Source organism: Xiphophorus hellerii, chromosome 19, assembly GCF_003331165.1.
Source record: "Xiphophorus hellerii strain 12219 chromosome 19, Xiphophorus_hellerii-4.1, whole genome shotgun sequence".
Lineage (NCBI taxonomy): Eukaryota > Metazoa > Chordata > Actinopteri > Cyprinodontiformes > Poeciliidae > Xiphophorus > Xiphophorus hellerii.
Genome location: NC_045690.1, coordinates 14,659,218 through 14,685,385, shown reverse-complemented (window position 1 = coordinate 14,685,385; position 26,168 = coordinate 14,659,218). Strand labels below are relative to the sequence as shown.

Sequence of the window (26,168 nt, the reverse complement as noted above, 5' to 3'; positions counted from 1 at the left end):
CATATCATGCACTGCTTCCGGATAAAGTCTCTCTTGGCTAAAGCAGCCAACACATTTTGTGGCTTAAACAGCTGCTTATATGAATAGCCTATTATGAATAAGCACAACAGAAAGCCTACAGAAGGCTGCAGGGTCTTCCTTAATGTGGGTCAAAAAACTCAGGCTCAGATTATGTCAAGTAAGGATTATTTTGGCTTTTAATTACTGGAAGCAACACAAACCAAACCTATTTGTTTTTATAGGTGGACAACTGCATTTAAAGCTGCAACACACTCCAAAAAAAGTGCTGGAAAAAACATTTCAATTTAGTAGACTTTAGTTCAATATATGACTCATATAAAGAAGAATTAGAACTCGTAACGTTTATTATCCAAGTTTCTTCCAGGAGTGATTATAGATGATTTCCTGTAGCAGTTTGTGTTGCAGCACGGTTTTTTTTTTGTCCTGATGCATTGACATTACTGGAGATTCCTTGAACCATTTAATGAAGGATTCTGTACATCTCTTTTCATTCCTTTTTAAATACAATTTTTTTAGTAGATTTTGCTCATCACAAATGTGTAGTGATACTAAAGACCCATTGTTTATCTCTGATCTTCTAACATTCAGCTCAACAATAAACTGGATTTAATACTCTGACTAATAAAATGTTTTCAGCAATATAGTTAGGGTTTGAAAATGTGGGAGTTGATTAAAAAAAAGATCAATTAGGTCAAGAAAACAAAACATTAAGTCACTTTAACATGGTCATAATTTTAGAAGTGTAAGAGCAGCTCTTCAATTTGGATCGCTTACTTTGAAAGCAAGATGACACAGTTCTGAGCACGTCTGCCATCGATGACCGACAACTCTTTGACCTTCCGTGTGCTGACGTAGATGTCATCCATAGAGCCAGTCTCTTTCTGTAAAAAAATAAAAATAAAAAAAGATAAAAGGGATTTAATTTGTAGCTCAGATTAATGAGCATTCACATAAAATCCAAAGCATACACGTTAGCATCTCCTCCTCACTTCTTTGCGATATCTTTAACTGACCAAGGAAAGCTTTTCTGGGATTTAACAAGGTGTTAATGAAGAGACATGACTCGAAACAGCAGAGGGAAACTAAAAGGATTGCACTTGCTTCAGATCAAGTTACCTTTAGATACAGAGAGAGCTTACACAGTGAACAAGAAACAGAAGCAGGTCTTCACAATACAACACTTTATCAGAAACTTCTCAGAGGAAGAGCAGAAATGTTGATCCAAACAAAGCCTGTTAGATATGTTGGTTAACCTCACATAAATGTAGTATAAAAATCCCTGAAGCAAAGAATAAATTCTGAGAGAGCTGTTTGGGGCCTGCATGTTAAACACATTCTATTTATGGTCCAGGCTGGTTTCCTGCTCGCCAGAAAAATCTCTGTTTTTGAGGTTGCTGGGCATGACATATTTAAAACAGATGTGGATTTTGAAGAAAGTGTCGTTTTTCTGCGTCCATGCTGACCTGGGGTGTTTGGCAGCTGAACAGGGTTGGCAACAGGTTAGGGGGACAACTCCCATCCACTGAAACCATTCAAAGGTCTCTCTCGTGGCTCACAGACGAGTGCCAACTCTGCCAGACTGTTCGCCTCATCGGCGCTGAAACGACTGACTAAAATGTTGAACTTTTCAATTGGTCACAAAGTGACATCAGCTGAAATACGAGGTATTGTGCTTTGAACTTTCGAGCAGAACCCTTAATAGTGTACTTGTCTGAATGTAGTTTTGCTTTTAGTGGTAAACTGCGAATCACAAGGTTGCTAATTAAAAAATATGTGAATAAATTGCACCCTACATAACAGCAAAGTTATTACCCATCAGGAAACAGATCTAGTCTTCACCAGATTCTATATTTATTGGATCTAACCACAAAGGCCACAAAAGTAGCTAGGCTACTCCAGGTTAAAGTGTAGTTTATAAAACCACCGTTAGTAGCTTTTTGCCATTCTTCTGCATGAATTTCGCAGATTTTCACATTTTTGTAGAAGAACTTGGACCTGTTTCCTTTCTACACCATTCCTTCACTGATTACATCATCCAGTTTGCATTCCAGACATATGACTTCACATCTGATTCTAGATTATTTTGGTGTTTGTGGTCAAGTTCACGAATGAAATATGCCCAGGCCCTGTTGCTGCAAAGGAAGTCAAAATTATAACCCCTCCAACAACGTGCTTTACAGTTGGGCTGAAGTGTTTGTGCTGATTAGCTACATTTGATTTTCTCCAAACGGTATTTTGCATTATGGCCAACATTTTCCAGTTTGGTCCTAAGGATCAGTCCAAAGAGACTCTGATTTCAGAAACCTGACTCTACGAAGTCAGACTTTATTGCTTAAACTGAATTTGCTGGGGTTTTCTACTTCTGGGAGTTTGGGAGATGCTTTAAATATTTTCACTTATGAATATTTTCTCTGCTCAATTACAGATTTCAAATTGTTTAAAAATGGCCTTGTGAACTTTCCCGAATTAAAGGGTTCCAAGAATATTTTGTCTCGGATTGTTGCTAGAGTATTTCCACTTCGACATTGTGGTCCCAAACAGCTATGTTTGGGACCACAATTTTGGTAGTTTGCAAACTACCAAAACTTTGACTTTTAGAGGTGACTGATAATGATGATCAATAATTCGTGTAGATTTTATTAGCAAAAGATGATTAGCAACTTCAGTAAGACACTTGGTTTTAAATTAAAGTGGAGACTCTGAGAGAAAAAAAAATAACATCACAGAAAATAACTAATTCAATATGCAAAGCTGATTGCTGTTTGCCTTGGCGCTGCGAGGCAGAAGGCAAGGTGATGAAAGCAGTAAAAGTGGATAACCATTGTGGCCAAGAAGCTCAAAGATGTTTGACTCACCTGTTTGAAGGATTGGTTAGTTAGCAGGTCCTGCCCAGGCAGCCGGAGAGAGCAGGGACAAAAAAATTGAGAACACATGCAAAGATTAGCACTGAAGGCCGGAAAGGCAAAAGCAAGGAACTACTAATACTATATGCAAACTACAAGCTGAAGCTGGAAAGCTTTTGTGAGCGTAACAATGCTAAGTACTTCAAGTTGTCCAGGATTCAAAAGATCTACATAAAAGGCTGAAAGATTAACACAAATAGTTTTCTAGTTTGGATTTTGTCTTCTTAAACTGGCCATGGATACCTTAGTGGTTTTAATTTTGACTGCATCTACATCAGTCTGACATGGAAAAACAGGACGATGAAATACGACTGTGGCAGACAATTCTACAGAGTGCAAGTGTAAATAAAATACCATTTTGACAGAAAGAGCAATGAAAAGCTCTAAAACAAAAGTATGTCATGTATAAACACAGCATTACTGCGCAGTGAAATTTAAATTAAATTTGGGCCTTTCCAAACGGGAACTAGGCTGTCAAAGACAGGAAGATGTTGGGTTTTTATGCGACTGCATCCACTGGGATCAGCATTTAGGCAACGGCCAGTGCCAATAAAAACCTGCTCTGCACAAATAAATACCTGCAGTATATCACTGTCAGCAACAACCCCAAATGACCCATTCCTCTTTAATAAAAGCTTGCGAGGAGACACTGTGATTGTAACTGTCCGACTGCTGTAAAATACATTAACTCAACAATGGTGATGCCTCAGTGGAGATGATTTAGTGCTCCTTAATGGAATCTTAAAGACCTCACTTTAAACTGTGATTACTAGAAACCAATTAGAGCAAATTAATCCTCCACTTAAACCCATTTAAGTGGAGAATATATCTGTGATATAAGGTGCAGTTTGTGCAACTGTGCATTATATTATGGAATGAAAAGAGTACAATTAAATCCCAGCAGAGAGGAGAATGATTGCTATGCATGATTTAACGTATGCCCAAGAGATATACCAATTATGCTTTCAGTTCGTCTGTTTGAGGATGATTCGTGTAGATAAATTTGTTTATTTTCACTACATCTCAGAAAAAAGTTTTGTGTTTTCTTGTATTGTGACTCCTTGTGGGTTCAGTATTGACCTTGATTCAAGACCTGCCGTTGGTTCTCACACCAAAGTTTTGTAGGCACCAGCAGAAGCTACAATGAGCCATTCAGCAGCTAACAGCTGCTCCTGTACGCCTGAAGCTGGACCGTTTACACTATAAAAGAGTCACTCTGAAACATCCACATGCTCACCCCTGCCAACACATACTCAGCATTCAACACACTCACAAGCATAAGTGTAATCAGGTATTTATTACCCACAAACAAATTCAAACCTGCTGTCTCTGATACGCTGAGAACATCTTCTCTATGTCCTTCAGGTCCAGAATCTTGAACGCCCTCAGGTCATCAATTTCATTCCAGATGGTGCCGTTGATCATATTCTGGAAAAACACAGGAGGGGGTTATTGCTTTCACTCCAATTACAAAACAAACCACTACTTTATTTCAAGGACGGAGTAGATGAACGCACCAGATCTTTGTAATTTTGTGTGCAAACCCCACAATTTGTAAAAGCAGCACATCAGTCTATTTATCATTGCAGTTAAGTATTTTCATAAATTATGGAGATAAGCATGTGTAATAATGTATATATCTAATCAATTCATGAACACAAATATACATTATTATAGGACGACTTTGCATTACGCTCCTTTCTGTTTATTTTGTTTCTGATCCAAGTTTAGGCCTCTTAAATCTTATGAAATATGAAAGACCCCTGATGAACCAAAATTCCTCTAGCCAGAATCAGGCATACAATATCATTTACTTACTGTAAACCATGAACAGAACAAAATGTAAAATTTTCAGTGATCAAGGTAGGTATAAATTGTCCAACTGATGCATTGGGCACCACCACACCTCCAACAGTAGAAAGCACAAATTCACAACTTAAAAGTTGGTTGCGAAATGAGCAAATTTGAAAATTTGAGATGTCTTTATCAGTGGTGATAGCCTTTTTAAATCATACATGTCAGTGTTTGCACATTACTACAGAACGTGTAAGTCTCGTCTCACCTCTCCTAATTTGCTCCAGTTGAAGGACTTTAGTGGATGAGAAGGCTGAGGAATGGACTTTGACCGCATCATGTTCATGGAGTTGAATGAAGAGGGGATGGGAGGCGGCGGTGCTCCAAAAAGAGGAGGAGCTCCAGGTGGAGGAGGAGGTGCCCCTGGCGGAGGAGGTGGTGGGGGTGGCGGCGGGCAGCTGAACGGCAGTGGAGGTGGTGGTGGAGGAAAGCTGCCTGACATAGGTAGAGGAGGTGGAGGCACTGGTGCACCAGGAGGCGGAGGGGGAGGCAGCATGGAAACACTGCTGCCCTGCTGAAAGATAAATGGACAGAAGTTAAATATTTTGAATAAAACTATTATTTCTTCCAGGCGGAAATGGAATTAAAACTTTTATTTAAAGTAAAAATATTCTAATTATCAAACACAAAAGTTAAATCTTAACTTACAGTAATATTACAGTTATGAAGGACTTATAAAATAGTTAACAAGCCAGTTCTGTAATGCTTCATGAATAGTCAAAGCATAACTGTATATTAAGTGCTTACAGAGCAAATAACGGTTTATTTACCATTTTTAAGGGGAGTATTTCTGTAATGTTTCTAAACTTATATCCAATTTCAAGATTAGAAGGGAATCGATTCGTAGTCCAGAGACTGGTATGAGCAGTTTTTTTATTTATTTACTGTAATTGTTGGTTGGCAAGGCATAAACTAAAACAAATTACATTTGTATATTTTTATATTCAGTGAAATGATTGTAATAACATTGTCTTACCATTTTCAGCCTATAAAAGTAGTAGAACCATTTACTTTGAGACATTTTAAGTGAAAATCAAACATACAGTACATGCATGGCAAACATAGAGACAACATCACAATTCCTTTGCCGAGACATTCAGGAAAAGCCTGATCAGTGCAGCTGTCAAGAACCAATAAAACACAAGTTCTTACTGCAAAGTCACTGATGCGCGACGACAAGTCAAGCACTTGCTCTCTGGCCGAACGCAGTTCCACGCCCTCACGTTGCAGCTTGTCCTTCATCTTGTTCAGAGTCTTCATCATCTCCTCCTTCTCCTGGGTCTTTGTCTCACACTCCCTCTCTTTCCTCTCCAGCTTAGCCATTAGCTCTGCATGGTCTGGAGTTTAACAAGAAGGGATAAAGGTGTTCACTTGTTGCAGATTTTGTTCAGAAAATCCATGCAGGCTGGTAGCAAGCTCCTCACCTTTCCTGAACTTCTCGGCCTGTTCTCGCCACAATTTTACCTCATTTTCATTGACCAGCCTGTGAAGCAGACAGACACAAATAAGCACAGGCTTGCAGAAGAGTGCTCACACATGGGGTCAACTGCATTTCAACTGAGTCAAGCCGGGACGGTCCAAGGGAATTTAATCCTTGGATTTAAAACCTATTGATCAGTGACACTAATCCTTGACTTCCCTATTAATGACGGCATTTGACCAGCATTGACTGAGTTGAAGCAGTTTGAAGCTTGCAAGGAAAACATTAGTGCTGGGATAAATCCTTCAGGGCTAAAAGTGGTTATGTTTTTTTTTTTTTCAGGGATTATCTCTGGGACTTGGCTGCGCTTGGCAATAGGTCATATTATGTAAGATATCAGAGTTGAAAGTGGCGATAATGATATGAGACACATAAACTTAAAGATTAGCAACAGGACATTTTAAGAAGTTATTAAGGATGATGAAAGATTGGAAAGTGAAACCTTGAGGAGTGGTGGTAGCCTTGGCTAGAGATGAGAGAATAAACATGTTTCAGCAGCAATAATCAGTCATTGCAAATTATACTTCAAAATAACAAGAGAAATAACCACTGAGATTGATATTGAAACAGGTTAACAGTGCCCTACATATACCTCAATGACCCTTAACCTTTTTCATTTATTCTCCCATAACAACTACATAACTCAGTGTAATTGATTGGTATTTTATGCCATTGACCAACACACAATGGACTAGTTTCTGTTGTTTTTTTATCATGTTTAACGCTATCAAAACATGAAATTTGAGGTTATGAGAAAACAGGAAAAAGTTAGGGGGATATTTCACTGTAATTCACTGTAATTACTTTAGGAAATCGATTCACACTTAACTGCTTTTACTAAGAAATTTAGAAACAAAATGTTCATTAATAAAATTATGGTCTTTCTTAGCTTGATCGCGAAATAATTTCTTCTCTAATTACACCAGGAATGAATAAAACAAATCTTCTCTTCTTCATCAGCAGGTCAAACCTGCAGACCTTTACATTGCTGTGGAAAACTCTGATTTCTACAATGCTTTAATTTTATGCCCTGCACGCGTGTCCTTCTCCGTCATCACACTGACCGCAGATGATGAATGACTTCTCCTGACAGTTGTTTTAACAGTTGCTCCAACAAGCCTCCCTTATCCCTCCGAGTTTTCACGGCACGAGCCTTACATTTTCACCCATTCACTGTCAAGTCGACGCAATGTGGAACGAATCGTTTACGTTCCCTTTTTTCCAGGCGCAAATTACTCTCCAAGAGTTTATGGAAACACACAATAAGACTTTGGCCGAGGCGTAAAGTGAGTGGGTAGAGTTTGACCAATGTGGTGGATCAGTGATGGGCAGGAATGAAGGTTTCTGTGCGCTCCTGGAAAGGATTGCACTCAAGTGATTGCAAAAACAATGGTGGTTGAATTAGTGAACAAAGCAGGAGCTGTCAGGGGCCAAAAGTGAACCACGCTACATGCTTTATGGTGCTTTCACCACAGAGACTAAACACATTAATCACCGATCAGGAGCTCAGTTTAAACATAACAAAAGTAAGGAGAAGACAGATGGTGAAAACAGGAATGGAAGCCTGTCAGAAGAAGAAACTGAGGTGTTGTGGTGTATAGAACAAGGGCCTAAAAATCATCATCTAACACTGCCAACAAAATGTATGAAATCAGCTGAAAACAACATCAGGTCAGTCTCTGAAATCAATTAAACCTCCACCGCAGACATCAGGAAATGTTAACGATCTTTTGGAAAGCATTCTTGTTGAGCAACAGCCACAACGACACATCCAAACCACCAATTTATAATTCTTGCTTCTCCTGAATAAAATAATGCCGCCTCCTTGTTGCTTCCCTGACTACTGAAGAGTGCTTGTTTCACTGCATCTCAACATGACTGACTTAGACAGACTATTAATGCGATTAGAGCATGTTTCCTTTGATCTACGGCTTTTGCTTTCATGCCCAACTCGCACTCTGAGTCAACCGTCCTCAGAGTCGGCCACCGGCCCCCTGCTGCTGCCTTCAAATTGCCTCATCTTCTCTGAGAAGACCAAAGCTCCCAACACAAGCACCACAACAGAGAGCCAGATTTAGTCAACCCTGGAAGGGCTGGAGTATTCTTATTAAAGTTGATTTTATTCGAGAGTTTCTTTTTGTTACGTTATGGTGTTTTTATCAGGTTTTGATCTTAGTGCTGATGATTTAATCAGGAATAGGAGCAGGTTCAGACTGAACTAAAGCTTTGAAAATGGTGTGACAAAACCATTATTTAATCACCATTGGTACAGAAATGTTATGCTGTTGCCTACTTAAAAATAGGAAAACAGTTGACTTGAAATAGTTTTTTTTCTTATTATTATTATTGTAGTTTAATAAGATACATGTGCAAGTAAGAGCAGAAAACAATCTGATAACATTTTTCATGATAAAGATATAATTTTGCTATAGGACTTGATCAAGTTTAGTCTATTGACCTTATTTGAAGTTGATGGATCAAAAACAACTGCAAACGTTAAGTTGGTGTCAAAGTGGAATACTCTTGCTAACAGTTTATTGTTGAGCAGTAATGTAACGTTCCAATGAACAGTAGTATAAGGAATGGCTTCACTTACATGCGAATAATGTTCTTAACACTAAAGTTGTCGAGTGGGGAGACATCTGGGTCCTCTCCCTTTTCATCCTGTAGGACAATCTGCTGCAGGATCCTGTCTAAAAGCTGCCAGTGCTGCAAGCTGCAACCTCCACGTTTATCTGAATACAAATAAAAACTCTTGTTTGTACATTTGTGAGTCCAAAGGAACCCAGAGTGAACTTGTTAATCTGTACTGAAGATATTTTGGCCCGTTTCTCTTTGACTCACACGGCATCTGCAGGCAGTGCTGAAGGATCGAGAGAAGATGTGGGTAGGAATCTGTGTGGCTCAGTTTTTTCTTGATCAGCTCAAACATGGCACCAGCGCTCTTTGTGTCCACATGGGACTAACAAAGAAAAAAAGAAGATGTTTTATTTCTAACGCAGACCTAACTTTAGAATAAAATGTTTTAATGTAAAAAAAGAGAAACCCACTATATCAAATCTTTTGGCTAGCTCAGAGTCATCCTCATTTCTCACCATCTCAAAGAAGTCCAAATGTCTGGGAAAAGAGGCAAAACATTGTGACATGTACACATTTTAGAAACGCAAGCAGCACTAACAGCACAACAGCAGATGATCACTCACCTGTCCAGAGTGGCGTTATCGTGCTCTCGGAGTTTATCAATAACCGGCTGAATGCCCAACATCAGGAACTCGTACCTCAAGTGGAGACGAAACTCAAGGTTGTCCTGAAAGCAACAAGCAGTACAACAATATTCAAAATACCTGCAACTGCATAGTTGGAAATTATCTGGCAATATTTAATGTAAAAAATGTTAAAACGATTTAATAAACAGGATGTCAGGAATTGTAAAATGTTCCAGAGAACCATGTGTGAATTTACTGATTGGTAAGAAGCTTATTACTAGTGAATGTAGAAAGAGTGTCTAACAGCAGATTCAAGCTTATCTTATCTTTTGAAAGAAACTACTTAAATAAAACACAAAAACATTGGTTAACACATGCAGACCTCTCCAGCTCCAGCATTGAGCACTGCGTTGATGAAGGACATGATTGCTGTCTTCAAGTTGACTTCGTCCCTGTAGCGGCCAGTGCTTCTGTCCAGCTCATTGAGGAGTGTCTGTATATAAATGCATAAATGCAGTTCAGAGCTCAAAGAGTCAGATTGAAACTGTGATAAGTGGTAATGAAGGCATGCTAAGGAACCCATATTATGCTGACAATATCAAAGAAAAGAAGGTGACACAGGGTCACTGCTCTCAGTTCTTTAACTTACCCCAACATACTTGAGAAGTTTAATCACAGCTCAAACTGACATTTAAAGGCCTCCAATGCTCGCAATGATTCTGATCCCAGGGTGTTAGTTTAGTCTGTCGTGGTACAATTTATTGCAGACCCCCGCGGGGGACGTGTAAGATGTGGTTGTTGACTCAGTCCTACCACTTACTAAAGAACTCAACACCCTGAGACCTTGACAAGTTTTAAATCCAATGGCTTGTGTGCCTAACCCAAGACCTACCAGTTGAGTTACACAAGTAGCTAAATTTAAAGTGACCACAGTGATGTAGGCAGGCATCTTGAGAAATTTGCTTGTACCACAGTCATATGCTAGAGGTTTGAGCCATCACTTATTTCTTTCTATTTTAATTCCAAGGTGGAAGACTTGGTTTTAATTTGTCTGAAGCAAATTTTGTTTTGGTTTTTCAAAAGTTTTTGTGAGTTGCAAAGACTAGACTAAAATACACAAAAGAAACTGACCTTTGGTTGCTGAAAATGTGACTATTCAGAAAAATTGCAGAAGTCAATGTTTTGCGAAACCACCAAGCTAGAGTGTTAGGAACTAACTGGTGTCCAGAATTAATATCTAGACAGATATTAAATGTTGGCATAGCTAAGTTGTTTCAAAAGAATAAAAAGACTCAAACTTAGCAAGCTTAGCAGAAATATGTAAGACTCAAACTGATGTCATTATCAACTGTAAAGAGAAAAAAAGTATTTACTGTGAAAGCATGAAGACTTTACTAATTGCTATAGACTGACAGAGTGAGAGAGAGCAAAACTTTTACCAGATAACAGAAAGGTTAAATGAAGTACTGTTTGCTCCAAATAAAAAAATATAAAAACTGCTCACAATTGGAAGCCAGAAGTATTTTAAATACTGTTCTTCTGTCATATGCTATGGTCCGTAAAGAAAATCAACAATAGAAATGAGAAGGTCAACGTGTTAAAAAAAAACCCATAGATTTTCTCTTAAGAAAAAAACAAAGACTTAATAACCATATCAACTTTAAAAGATTCCAGAAAAATTCTGGCTGAAGGAAAGTAAAATCTAAAGAAATTAGGAATATTTAAATCCTACTGAACATTATCCACAATAAGAGCAATATTATTTCAGCTCAGTTTTACTCACCTGGAATCGGGTCCTCTCTGCAGCGTATTTTTGGTAATGCGCCATGGCCTGCAGCACCTTCTTGTGTCCATCGGGCACCAAGCAAACGGCTCCGAGAATCTCCAGAACCGCCACTTTAGTTTTAATGTTCTCTGTTCGCAGGCTCTGAGAGATGGTGTTGATACTTTGCGGATGGGCCAAGACATGCGCGCGTCCCTGCGAGTTGTTCATCAGGGCCTTGATGCAGCCGATGACTGAAGTGTGGATGCGGCTCTCTGACGTCTCGTAGTCCATGCTGCGCAGGAAATTGAGCAGGCAGGTGAGTCCGTCGAGTTCGATGAATCGTGTGACGAACCTAAAGAAGCAGAGGAATAAAGATGGAGAAAATTAAGTTATGGACCATGTAAATTGCTCTTTATTAGTAGATGTTGGTCTCTGAGGTCCTCTGTCCAGTACTTATGACTCAAATTTAGATCAAAGATATATTTTTTTAATAATAGGTAATAATTTCTATTTGATATGGCTCTTTACCTAGAATGCTAGTCTATCAGGGATTGTTCAACAACTCAAAAATATCATGTGTGACCTTTTCTCTATGGTCATGTCAAACCAATAAAGAAGGGATAACAATGTTACATACAGTTTAAGCACTGTAAGACAATATGACTGTATTTTTTTTTACTTAAAAAAACCCAGAATATATGGCTATTCACTGCAGCTGGCTAAAAACACCTGACTCACATGTTCCTGTTCAGCATTAAATTAAAAGCCTATTTCACTTTAAAAAAAAATCTATAATTTTTGATTTAATTGTCTTTAAATGTGAGCAGAAGTTGTGTGGACAGAATTGCTGTGTTGATGTCAGATGTAAGAGGAGAAAAACATGTTGGTTGGAGACGATAGAAAGGTACCAACTTCTTCAACTAAGGAAAGATTAGCTCAGACTCACCAAGAATAGATAATGAACGATTGGAAATACATTTTCTGATCTGTAGAGTCTGGACTTCCCATGACAGTCAGATTATTCATTTGCTTTTCTCTCCTTCTGAGACATTTCAGTCATTCTAAGGATCATTCTCTTCTATTCCACTCATTTGAAAAGCTTGCTTCAAGCAAGAACTGTCACTGCTTACAATGTCTTGGTTTATTCCTTCAGTGTGACAGAATTCATTTTGCTTCAGTAAAGTTGAGGAATCTTCTCCATTGCATCCGAACACACCCACATCTTTCATTCATTCTACTTGAACACATTTCTCTGCACCCGGGACCCACACCAAAAAGACCGCCAAAGCAAAAACCAAAGTCTTCCTAAAACTTTACAACCTCAAGATTAGCCACATCTCCGCTTCAAAGCTGCTGTTTGCTAAACTAATTAGAAATCAGTGAGTTAATGACCTCTACAGGAGTGAAGTGACTAGCAGGAGATGTAAACACTGAGCGATGTCACGTCCAGTGAGCACAATGTGGGCTGCTTTGTAAATGAGCATCCCACTCAGTAAGATTCCTGATAGACCTCATAAATTATTTCAGACAAATGAGGGTTTGTGAGAGGGAGACACAGAGGACAGACGTGACATGGAGGGGGAGAGTGAAAGCGACACTGAAAGTTATGATTTATTGCAACTTCTTAGACATTGTTTATAATTACGTGCTCAACGCCAATTCCTCACCTCCTGCTGTTTTGGCAGAAACATGTAAAAAAAAAAAGAAAAAAAAGAACACAGTTTATAGCATTTAATTTGAGGCAAGGGCTCCTCCTTTGCTCACCACAGATGAATAAGAGATCTCAAGCAGATGTCTAGATAGCAGCAAAACACACTGATCACAAATCACAATATTTGTGATTTCCTCCTGATTGAGAACACTTATATGTATACATGCAATCAGCCACTCTTAATGCACTGAAGTCTTGAAGTTCCCACAGAAACACCCGGCATACAGTGCACTTTTTGTCTGAGCACAAGAGCAGCAGCCCTTGTCCTGCACCAAGGTGGCGACAGATAAATCCCATGCATTAAATATGACCTGATTTAAATTCAAAGCAGGCACTGGGAGCTAGATCAAGACACAACTGGTCCAACTATGAGAGTTGCACATTTGATATCTGTGAGGAGTGTTTGGATAGCATGCTGGAATAGTCCTTCGCCTGCTCATGAACCAAGGGCTCTCTCTGGAAGAGCTTTCATAGTTGAGGAGAAATTAGGCTGAACATCCCTGTGATTAATGTATGGAAAGCGGAGGGTGAGAGCTGTTGTTCTTGGAGTCTCAAATCAAAAGCATGGATGAGATTCAAGGCTCTGCATGCTGGCTGCTTCAAATCGCTCTGCCGAATTGTCGACCATTTGCCAGAAAATACACACAAAACCCAAACTATGAACCATATGTGTGTGATCTATGCATGCAAGAAATTAGCATAAATGTGCATGCAGGATTTCAACGGGAGGTTCATTTGTGTCTAATCTTCTGCCGTCTCATTTTACTCCAGTGAGCTCTTAAATAAATGAATCTCCTCCTGCGTCCTATAACTGACATTCACACTCAGCTGATTGGCATAAAGGTCTTATTGCATTTCTTTTCAATTGGAACAAGTGCTGCATACTTTAAGCCTCACCTGGGATCAGCTAATGCTGCATATGAGCTGACTTGGACTGCTGAATGGCACTTAAAGTAATTCAACCGCACACATTTTTCAGAAAAAAATTAAAAACAAGCATTAGTTAAATCTAGGCTCAGCTTACTCAAGTAAAACAATGGCTTTCAAAATATATAAAATAGAAAATAGTGTGTTTTATTGTGTAATGAAATGATTGCCATTGTTGTAAATTCTGGACTTCTATCCAAACTGAATGACAATCTGAAAATTATCCAACATCTTAATTTTAATGATTTCATCTCTATGGAAAACATGGATTAAATATTGGAATTAGGGATATATATGTAGTACAATTTGGTCATTTTTGATTTGAACTCAATGGCCAGGGGTTTTTCAACAAGCTAGGTGCGAGTGTTGTGTTCACATCAATGTTTCAAATTAAAGAACAACAAAACAACAGAACATTTCTGGCCGTTTTGGACAGGAAAAACTGAACAAAAATTCCATAGTGCCCTTGGTTTGGGCAGCAAGTGAAGGAAGAGAGTGCTGTCTTTAACACAAAGTTGCTATATATTCCTACTCTTATTTGATTTTTTTTTGTCATTTGGATGTTACAACATGATAAAGAAAGGTATAGTTGACAAGGCATGAAAAATAATTAAGTGAATCAAGTTTTGGTTAAATGTACTTAAAAAATTATATTACTTGTAACAATTTATTGACAACTTAGCAACTTAGTGTCACAAACAAACATTTCCAGGCATAAAATTCTTTTTTATTCTTTAATTTGTTAGCAAAATTAATAAAAATGATTTGCTCATCAGTGATCTTCCAGACTTTTAACCTTATCTTGAAATCTCATACACTTAATAAACAGAATGAAGTGGAAAGTAATCCAGAAGCACAAATTTAAATTCAGAACTCGAGTCCAGCTAAAAGTACTGTTTGAGGTTTCAGCTTCGGTACCAAAACTGTTTTCCTGTTTGAACCAAGAATGACCCCAGAGTGGCAGACAGTCTGCCTCGAAGCACAGCCACACACACTTATCCAAGTCCAGCCCTCCCAAATGCACAAACTCAAGTGATCATGTGCTCCCCGGAGCCATTCTGCTGCCCTTCGTATTCCCACCATATTCACACACACCTAAAAGTCTCTCTCAAACACCCACGCGCTTCCATCCAGGGACACTCAGTCACACACAGGACTGATTTGACTAGAAAGGAAGAATGTGAATAAGAGGCCAAGAAAGGCTGTCAGAGGTGCCAATTACAGCACCCGGACTGGAGGTTTTTGTATATCGCGTAATATCAGCATAGCTCTCATTTAAATACTTTTCTCTTGTGAGGCCTGGTGTTTAACTGAGGTAACATGAAGGCTGAACAAAGGACAATGCACATAAAACTGACATAAAGAGAATACGATTAAAGGCTCAGCCAAAGGGCACATCTGTAGCAAATGTATGCAAAATATATCAAGCCATGGACAGATGAGTTATTCTGGACTAAGTTTATAGGGATATCAACAGGGAGCAGTTTATACGTGGGGTCAACCAATCTCAGGTGGGCCAGGGGATCATAATGTCTCCCGTCAGTGGTCAATAAAGTCAACAAGACAAACAGCAGTGCACTTCCATAGGACTCAAGTAAAAAAAAAAAAGATATTTTATTTTAAGATGAGATTATATTTTAAAAACACAATTCTCCCATGGTATTAGAAAGGACTTGAAGCTACCTTAAAGAGATTAGGAAATTGTTTTCTGAGGCTATAAATTAAGTAAAAATTAGACACTCTGTGCACTCCGACCACAGGAATCACTCCCTCATGTCTGTTAAAAAGAGCAAACCCTCAGTCTCCTGCATTTGCCCTGATTCACTGGTTTTCCGTCATATAATTTATTTCCGTCCAATCAATGACAAATTTCCCACAAATGTCAGCAACATCATGTAAAAAATGTGCTGAGTGAGAACAAAAATAAATTACATTGCATGATGAGGAGTGGAGATATATTTGTCATACAGTTCTTCTGATGACTTTTAATTGTCCAAAAATAATAATAAACAATAGAAGATGTATGTGTCTATTAAACAGCTTTGCACTTAAAAATTTTACCACTGTTTTAAAACAAATGAAACATGATAACCGAGGTGATATTTTAGACTGTCCTCACAATATTGTTTTATTAAAAACTGTTAAGAACAATGTTTATGGATAAAGAAAGTTGACCATTACCATTACTGGGAGATTTCCAAATAACGCTCAACATCGGCTAAATCAACATCTTCTATGACAGAGAGGCTGAAAGCTCTGAAAGATAAAACCGAAAATGTTCTGCAACAAATTCAGCCTTCTGAAAGCAAAGCCTCCCTTTTCTATCTGCTTGATTTCTCCTTTAATGCTGACGTATCAGCCTGAATGTCTAGTTTCTATAAAGAAATTGTTCAACTTTTAAAAGTTTTATTTTTGCATCTTCTGTCCTTCACTTTACACAACTTACTGATACTAATAACTAAATGTGCTTCACTCAGAAAGAGCTTCTTTTCTGCAGAGTTATTATGGCCACGAGCGGTTAGAGATTAATTAATTTAATGCAAAAAGAGCTAATTTGTAGTTTCTGACAAAATCACCAATCAGGGCCAGTCACATTTTATTTTTACTTACTCTGTTATCTCAATAAATGCACCAAAAAAGTGACAAAAATCAAAAGTGTATATCATCCATTTCTTAGTTCATAAGTTTGTTAGAAGGTTCAAAACAGATCTTCGTTGTAAGTCACACAATTTTCCTTGCAGCCATTAACTCAAATGAAAACCGTGAGGAAGAAAATTGATAGTCTCAGTATCTAATGAGGTATGTTAGTTGGATAATAATCCACAAAACCTGTTTCTTCTTTCCTGATGTTTCAACTTTTGGCTAAATAGACAAAAAAAAAACAAAAAAAAAATGAGTTCAGCGAGTACAAAATTTAAATGCATAACTCAAGATGCTTACTACTTTTTCACATTAAAAACTTTAAAGAAGTCATTGTATTTCACAAGTCAGACCAGGGAGTTTACGAGAAAAACACTTTATCTTTCCCTAACAACTGAAACATAAATTTACTAGAGGTATAAACAAAGATCATATTGGGTATTTTTACACATTTGCAATTATGGAGAGTGGTGTTTGATGAAACGGTCTATTTCAGCAAAACAGTTTTTGTTCTCCTTGTCAGCTCTGTTACAATAAAAATGTTTTGTGGTGTAAATAGCCATCTGGTGCTGAGGTGATGAGGTGCAAAAAGCTTCAACAGAGAGTCTGCTGGAACCGCTATGAAATAGTTGAGGTTTGAACTGTTGTAGACGGACAACACACACACACACCCGCACCCACACACCCCCACACACACACACATTCTTTAACACATAATAAATACTCTGTGATTCTTCAGATACGAAGAGTGTAGATCACTTTCTACCTAATACAGAACTCTACATGCACACCACTTTTGTACACTTCACACAGACCCACTGAGTGCAAAGAAGCCATTTTTGGAAACCAGTACTCTAGTAGCAGAGGGCATATTGCCATATCTGACCAGTTAAGATTCAACATTAAGACAACTATCAAACATTCAAATTTTTACCTTATTTTGACTCTGTTTTTGAGAAACAAAGTGTGACAATTAGTGATATCTAGCGGTTACTCTGCAGACTGACAGCAACTCTTATTTTTTTCCCCAAATCTGGCAGCTGAGGGGAGAGGGGCGTGAACCACCTTTTCTTTAGTTGGCATTTTCACTTCAATGGAGGATTAATGAGACAGACCTACACAAAGCAATGCATAATGTGAAAAGAAAGGAGATGTAGTTTTATACTCTCTTTGCAAATAAAAACCTGAAATGTGTGAAATCCTGCATCATTTTTCTTTCACTTCAGAATTATGTGCAACTTTTGGCCTTTCACAACCCCCCCCCTCCCCCCTCCCCCCCAAAAAAAACATTGAAACAAACTCCACTGCATATTTGTTAATATACCAAGCTAAAGGTCACACAGGAAGTTTAAAAGTTAGTGATTTGTGTGATTACATAACACATCAAACGTCAGTAATAGATCCTAGTACAAGCTGTTTGTTTATTGTCTAATCTGTACATATTTAGTAGCAGCTCAAGCTTATCTACCTAAAACATTTGACTGTAGCAACTTCACTCGGCTTTTTGCTTAAACTCCCTTTTCACTACTTGGTATTAGCAGGGAATACTGAAAAGAAGTAAACACTTCTTTTCAGTAGAAGTGAAAAGAAGTGTCGGAAAGAAGCAAACATATCTGTGTCCCGAACACTCTTTAAAGATGTAATGCTTTGCTCTCCCACTGATACATATTGCGTAATACGTATATGAAAACAGAGGTTTTCCTCCCAGTTAAGAGATCTGACTGTTCTGAATAATAATTTCTGCTTGTGTTGGTAGCAGACCTTCCAAAGGGTTATTGACTCAGGAGCAGGAGAAGAGACTGCACTAGGTCTCAAGTCAATATTCCTGCTGGAAGAGATTTGCAAAAGCAATGTCCAGACAGCTGTCATGGGAAGCACTAAGATGCTCTGCTTGGATTGGAGCGCATTATGGGTTACAACGGCCTCACTGACCTGAAAGAAAAAAAAAACTTTGCTTTTCTATCCTCCTGCAATAATGTTTGAACTAAATGGCAGCAGTTGTGGGGTTTCGTGTCTAAGATGCAAGAATGCCCACACAGATACTCTGAGTAGAACCACAAATATCAGCACAGATGTGGATTTAACTCAAGAGGCTAACAGTTATGCAACAGTGCTGACACAATTATGTGCAACAAATATTGAAATATTTAGAAGATAAATTAAAGTGGAACACAGACTGCATCTACTACACGGCTACATGGTTTGTATATGTCCATCAGCCCTGACATGCCTGTTTGAGTTTAGATTGAGCTTTTTGTGGGTAAATACACAGGCCTAGCTCCATTTGATGGATGATAAACAATACAGATCTTACAGAAGGAGAACATTTTCAGTGTGCCTATATTTGTCTGTTCAGAAAGGGTAAAACATTTGATGAATTACTTGAAGTATTAACTGCAGCATCAGAATAAACCCTCCCCGTGTCTTTTCTTTACTTTGGCTTGTCAAGGTCCACTTGTATTTCTGCAAAGTGGCATCTTTATGTTTTATTTGTTGAGATCCAATTTTCTTAATGTCGACTAAAAAGAAAAATCTGAGTTACAGTCTAATGAGGGAGCAAAATGTGGCTTCTTCTATCCTTATTTAGGATTGTTATTAAATGTCCCTGCGACCTGCCAGAAAGGGTCACCAGCGGAGTCAAATAAAGAGGCTGAAAGCTCACAAGTTTTATGAGAATCAAGTTGTCTCATAAAGTACAGCAAACATAAACAAAAGTAATGAGGTAATTTTATCTAAAAAAGGAGAAACATCTGAGAATGAATCCTGAGAGCAATGTATGAAGGGTCATAATTTAACCTTAAACTACATTGGCTAAAACACAAAATATCCAGTAAAGTACAAAAAACGTTCTTTTGAAAACAGAGGATTTGTCACTCATTTAAGTCAAATTCAGGTCAAAAATACTTTATTGATCCCAAAGGAAAATTAAATGTTTTTATAACTCATATTAATTCAAATTCTTCAAAGAGTTATTGTAGCTGGGGGTGGCTGTTGGCAGGAAAGATTTCCTGTAGCGGTCCATACTACAGTGAAATGGAAGAAGCCTCTGAATGAAGACACTGTTTTTCCCAAGAAGAAGAAGATATTTTTTAAGTATTATCTGACATTCAGCTGTATAGAAGGTATTTCAAGGCCAAATCCATTTGCCTTTCGTTCAAGCAAGAGTCAAAGCAGCACGTAAGTTCTTTTTCCCAAAGAGTTTGTGAGGAATTTCAAAATCCCCACCTGTAAACAACTTTTCTTGGGGTTGATATGTTGAGATAAAGAAATGTTAGAGCAAAGCGTGAGCAGGCTTTAACTGATTTCCAGTTTTCGCTTGACGTGCTGATTCTGAATTTGTTCTTGAGAATGTCAAAACAAGCAAATCCACATGTTCATCAACCGATATTGCTGAACTCAAGACGTCGACAAAAAAAGTAAAAATCACTTATTGATATGCTGATAAACCAAAAATAGTGGGGGTTTTCGACACTGATGCATTTAATGGAGTAAAAATATAATTAACATCTGATTACTTTTCATTTGACCTATTGATCACTCATCAGAGCTAATCAAGTGAAAACTGGCTCACTTAGACCAGTGAATGATTGATTGGTGCATACCTGGCAGGCAGTCAAACCGAACAAAAAGCACTGATGAGGTGATTTTCTTTCCCAATATTTCATTGAAGCCAAGCTGAAAATCTGACCATAATCATTCACAGGCCAAATCCATTTGCCCGTTGGCCTGTGGAAAGATAAAATTATTTATGAATAATATGCACCTTTTACTTATATCTAAGTTAAAGGTGCATATTAGACAATCTTAAAGTGTCTTCTCAAAGTTCACGTTTCAGATAACCTGTTTTAATTTTAGGCTCTGCAAATAAAAGAAAAATAGGAGGCATTTGTACATTAAGGAGCTACAAATTAAAGCTGGGACAATGAAACAAATACACATAATGCAAAAACATTTTGAGATACAAGTCACTTTGCTATACAAATTATCATCCTGCGTGAGAGTGTGACAGCAACGGATGGATCATTGACAATGTGCTCTTGTTCTGCCCTCTGCCTGGCACATTGCATACCCAGCATGTGTTTATCTGCTGTAGCCCTGCAAAACAAGCTGAGGACAACAAGACGCCCTCTTCACAGCCAGGCCCAGCTGCCTCTGGGAAGACGCCAGGAGAAAAAGAGAGGGAGGCCACTTCAGGCAGGCATGAATCAAGGCCGAATACGGACAGAAACAACCGTGTCCCACAAAAGCTGGCCATAAAAACAGCATGACGACTCACCGAGGGCACAGAGAAACGATCCATAAAGTTGGCGACTAGCTCAGATTTCTCGCTGACCTTTAAGCTCTGAACCATTTTTTTCCCCCTTAGATGTTCATGTGTCTCAAATTTGACCAAGGCTGGATATTAACTCATTGCCCACAAATTCCCCAGGCATTCATATTCTGTGGGAGGCACCTGGAACCCACATCAGGTTTACAGTAGTGAGAAACATGTGCGGGTTAATGGGCCATAACTCATCCTGAGAAGAACAGCACTGGTGCAGGTGCATCACTAAAGAGTGCTCATTGAGCCGTTACAGTTTGATGAAGTAAATTGTCTGAATTAAACACAAACAAACATTTGAAGGAGAAGTAGGAACAAGAGAAAAGATGTTGGGAAAACAAAACGAAAAATGGATTAGCGTCACATGGAGATTATCCAATATCAGCCAATGCTCTGCTCTGCTTGTAATGTAGTCTTAAAAATACATTTCTTGTCCAAAAAACTGTAAAGTTAATAAAATTACTGTCATCACAAAACCCACAACTGTTTTAGTCCAGCTGCAGAGTGATCTGCATCTCAATGACTTTATTGTTAGATCAGGGGTCAGAGTAAGCAAGGACAGGGTAGCTGATCAATTTGGAATCAATTGAAACAACAGAGAGGTTGCAAACAGTGAGAGTGGGAGTTTAAAATATTTGTGCTAATAAGTGATAAGAAATTATAAACTCAAAGGACAAGCTGCCATCAATGCTATGAATGAAAAACAATTCACAGACTATTGTCGCTAGCAAGATTGAGGTCAAATCACCTTATTATAAAATAAATAAATAAATAAATAAATAAATAAATAAATAAATAAATAAATAAATAAATAAAACTGCAGGAGATTTTAAATTTCTGTGAAGAAAGCTTCAGGGGACATTTGAAAGTCTAAGAAGTGGTAGGGCAATTTCCTTTCAACTAATGGACTGAGCTGCCATTAGGACAATTCTGCTCAGCAATGACAGCTGGGAGGTGTGAGTGTTTCTGCTCACACATTGAGGCTCAGGCCTCTCAATGCTGGTCTACTATTAAAATTAGAGAACAGCAAATAAATCACTCCTCTCCTAGAAAACCATCAAAGATAGACTGATATACCGTGAGATTGGCTGTGGTAGGGGTATTTTCCCCACTGAGGTGTCCCTTAAGACTATTTGATACAAAAGGGGTACCTGGAGAAGCAAATGTGTCGACTACCCCATGGTTTGCCTGCAGGGGCGCACTCTGGGAGATGTGGGTCCCAGTCACTATTTTGCCTAAAACTAATATAGATAACAGCTTATGAACAAACCATCATCCAGCAAGCAAGACTGTCTTCAGTACTCTAGAAGAAACCTGAGGATAAACAAACTTATTTGTGTTAAAAATTTAAGTTTTGCTAGTCGCAAAAATTCTGGCCACAACTGAATAGTTTACTTACTTTTAAAAACATATTTGCATAAATCTGGTTTTGGAGGCATCCATGTCAAAGGGACTACGACATTCTTGCAAAAGAAGATGACATGTCTTAATGTGATCTTTCCAGTTGGACAGACATAGTACATTACATTTGGCTGAAATTGTATGTGGAGATGAAGGGATAAAATGGAAACTAAGGATTTCCAGTTACAAAATTCCAACTGAATTTAGGTTTGAATAGCTTTGCTACATAATATTTTGCCTTGATGTATTTGATTTCAAAGGTGAATGAGCATGGAGTACTAACAGAAAACATGTATGTTCATTTGTAATTTGTCAACTGGCAAATTTCCTCTTTGTTAGCTCTGAACAAATAAATTAAAATGTAAATTTTCTTGCTCATTATTTTAATCAAAATGGAAGTCTACCACTATTTTCGCTACGTAGCATCTCCAAACAGTACGTTGTGGAGAGTGTAGTAAAGGAAAAGTTTAGATAATCTAGTTTTCTTATTTTCTGTTGGATTCCAAACTACTATCTCCAATAAAGAACTTGCAAACGATTTTACTTTTACCACAATGTTAAGCTTAATTGTTCAAATAAGTGCAATTTGCACAAATGAGCATGAATGTATAGCCTTAAAACAAAATGGACCATTCTGACTTCCAAACCTCAATCGGTCCATCTTTAAGCTTCATCAACAGAGCGAAACACAAAATGGTCAAAGACAGACTGACTGCTTAGATCACAAACAAGCCGACTTAATGGCATTTTGAGATAAAAGACGGCTGATGATTTCCCAGCATCTGTCGCCGGTTATTTCATTAGGCTGGTAAACAAACAACGCATGCGGACACATGTGCAGAGCAGACAGCCTCATCAGCATGGCTGCTTTCCATTACCTGCACATAGCTGAGAGAAGTGGAAATAACTGCAAAGATGACAGAAAAGAAGAAAGGAGGTCCAAGAAGATGAGACAAAGAATGACAAAAATGATTGAGAAGTGATGTGAAAATAGCAACCAAATGTAGGGAATGACCAGCAGGGCCAGTGTCCTTCAACTTTTACATTTATCTCTGTCTCAGCATAGATTTATCAAATAAACAAGATTCTGTAGAACTTGTTTCTGTACTTAGGTCATTTTTCGCATCTGAGTCAGGTGTAGACAAGGTATCCATTCAAGAGCTGAGAACTCTGGCCTTGGAGGGCTGGAGTTTGTCGCCACTGATATACAAGGTGCCATTTTAGATCAAAATTTATCTCAAGGCCTGAAACAAAAAAAGCAAATGGGCCCATGTGCATTTGGAACACACACCCAACAACGTTTATGTTCACTTGGCCTATAAACACAAAACCCAGACGTGACCCAGACTTCAAAGCTGCCCTGAGTTTTTGTCACTCTGTAGATGTAGACTGTGACTTTATATATCCCCATGGCATAAAAATAAAATCAAATCAACAGGCCCACTTTGGTTCAGACCAAAGTCTGAACCAAAAGTAAGCCACATCTTACGAATGGCTGATGTACGGATGTAAGGGTGTCGCAGACTGCAAGAGGAGAGCAGTTTGCCCTCCTCTTTGAGGACGCCTGATGTCCTCAAATGGCTCTTTGTGTTGATGTGTGGGGCCTAAGAGCTGCCGATGACCATGTCGGGGAAGAAAAAAGTTAAACTGCGGTGCTAAAAATACCTCTAATTGGTTGCATTTCAGTTGGAAGTAATTAAGTGGGATAATTCCAAATGACAAGAGGCACTATTATTGTAAAGCAAATCTTTCCAGTAGTATGTTACATTATTAGTCGTAATTAGTTTGTGGAATATTACCTCAACAAGTCAAATGGCAGGAATGCGTGACTTGACTGAGAGCCATGCATTGCAGAGCTCTGGACCCTCTGCAGCCCAGGAAAACACCACATGATGGACATACCTCATTGGCTGGGTTCGGAGTGCTGTCTTCAGATCTTCCACCACCTTGTTCCGCATTTCCATTTCTTCCTCATCAAAGGCAAACAATGTCTGCATCTGCAAATATAACAAGGAATTCAGATCATTGTGGATCTAAATTGTGGATACAGTACAAAATTGCTGGTAATATCTCTGTTCATCCTTTTATCATTTTATTCATTTTGTAGTTGTTGTCATCTCATACCTGTCTATTTTGGATACCAAATGGTGCCAAAATGGGACGTTTTACATTGATTATGCATTAATTCCTACTGACCAGAAGGACATTTCTTAAAATCTTTGACAATAATTTAGCCCAGAATTATTTTTGGCTTAGTCAGAGATCCTCATATCTTAGAGGTTTTTCTGTTATTGCATCCTTTTGATCGTTTCCAGATAAACACCAAAGGGAGAGTTAAAAAAATAATTTAAAAACTCTCAAATTTCGAAACACTTTTTTCAAATTGGTAGGTTTTTTTCCCACCAAAATTACATCTGGATGGGAGGTGGAAACACAGAAAGAAAAACCTGTTTTGCAAAAATGTGACCAGGTCCTGGAGATTTCATAAATCACAAGCTGTTTCAAAGAATTCCTGTTGAGTGTTGAGGTGTCAAGTTCAGATTTGATCAGTCCAAGTAACAAAGACTTTGAACCAGAGATGATCAAAAGCAGTCCAGAGAAAATCAAGTATACTTTTAGTTATGAAGCTACAAAGTAAATGCTAACATTACCACTGTAGCATCTAATGGTTTGCCAACTGCAACATCCTCACAGTGCTTTTAAATGATTCATATCTTATTTGCCACACTTTCCATTGTGTCCAGAACCCTACCACAGAGAGCGTAACAGACAACACTCTTTTATGCTTTTGTAACAGAGTGTTGTCAGCCAGATTGATGAGCAGTCTTTATTGCTCTTTATGTAGTTTTACTACATAAAGAGAAACCTATAAAATCTTTTTACTTTTTTCCTTTTACTTTAAAATCTTGTACACTGATACAGTTTGTCATGTTTCACCTTCATATCCATAGCCCATAACAACAACTTAGACTTGCGTCATAAGAAACAGTATCAAGTTAATATCTTGTCACCCACAATCACTTAAAAAACGTTGTATGTTCCCTTCTTTCAGTGACTTTTCTTTCAAGAGAAACCAAACACCATGTCAACAGAAGTTATGCGGACAACTGGCTCTAATCAAACTTACGGCAAACTGGGCAAATAATAAAAAACACTCAAACCAGTGTTAGTGTTAATGCATCTCTGCATCACTTAAAAGGTTTCGTCAGTAACATCAAAGAGCAGCCATGCTCCCATTACTCACGGCTTCTGTTTAGCCTCTCCAGGCGTTTTCCATGGCTGCTCACTGCCAAAGTGGTCAACCTGAGTTTATTTCAGCACTTGACTCAGATCTCCCAACTCTGAAAAGATGTCTTCTTTTCTGGTCCTTCAACAAGGTATCTAAGTTGAAGTTGGCTTTGCAAATCCTACAGCATGTAACTCTTATAGTCAACTAAGGCTTAATAAAGACTTAGTTTTATTAAGCCTTTATTTATTAAGCCTAATTAAGCAGTCAAACTTAATTGTAAGTTTGACTGCTCGGCAACTTTGTACAGCAGAGTTCGTGCTTAATCGAAAAATGTTACAGTCAAAACATTTATCAAGTTGACTTAGTCTCAACTGCAGACAGTCCAGAAACCCTGAAGAGGCAGTTCTCTTAGCCAGCTCTCCATGTCAGAGTCTAGCCAACAACTTCTTCCTTACATCTGTTATTTGTAAGCTCATTCATACCTGTGGCCAACATCCACACAAGGATACCATTACAGCCTGTTGGTAAACCAGCAGATGGTATTTTCCTGAGTTTTCATTATAGGAAATGCAGCCCAGAGCCAGAACATTGCCTTAAAGCTGATCATCAGTGCATTGTTACCAGCCGGATTGGTGCTGCTGCTCTAAAGACTAATGTAAACCAGGTGGGTCGCTGGCATGCCAATTAAAAATATGGTTTTAATACTAAGA

General features: G+C 38.3%; 1 protein-coding gene across 5 annotated transcripts in view; it reads right to left on the bottom strand.

The window, feature by feature from the left end:
* daam2 (dishevelled associated activator of morphogenesis 2) overlaps nucleotides 1-26,168 on the bottom strand; it is a 107,922-nt gene that overhangs the window by 15,488 nt on the left and 66,266 nt on the right. For 2 of the 5 annotated variants that reach the window (XM_032546778.1, XM_032546779.1), the window contains exons 5-17: nucleotides 24,132-24,226; nucleotides 11,248-11,581; nucleotides 9,847-9,957; nucleotides 9,462-9,565; nucleotides 9,309-9,375; nucleotides 9,103-9,220; nucleotides 8,855-8,993; nucleotides 6,203-6,261; nucleotides 5,931-6,115; nucleotides 4,987-5,292; nucleotides 4,245-4,352; nucleotides 2,877-2,906; nucleotides 796-902 (exon numbers count right to left, since the gene is read on the bottom strand). In XM_032546778.1, coding sequence (XP_032402669.1) covers nucleotides 796-902; nucleotides 2,877-2,906; nucleotides 4,245-4,352; nucleotides 4,987-5,292; nucleotides 5,931-6,115; nucleotides 6,203-6,261; nucleotides 8,855-8,993; nucleotides 9,103-9,220; nucleotides 9,309-9,375; nucleotides 9,462-9,565; nucleotides 9,847-9,957; nucleotides 11,248-11,581; nucleotides 24,132-24,226 — 1,763 coding nt within the window. The remainder of the gene's footprint in view (nucleotides 1-795; nucleotides 903-2,876; nucleotides 2,907-4,244; nucleotides 4,353-4,986; nucleotides 5,293-5,930; nucleotides 6,116-6,202; nucleotides 6,262-8,854; nucleotides 8,994-9,102; nucleotides 9,221-9,308; nucleotides 9,376-9,461; nucleotides 9,566-9,846; nucleotides 9,958-11,247; nucleotides 11,582-24,131; nucleotides 24,227-26,168) is intronic. The other 3 variants (XM_032546781.1, XM_032546782.1, XM_032546783.1) reach the window with 3 other exon arrangements.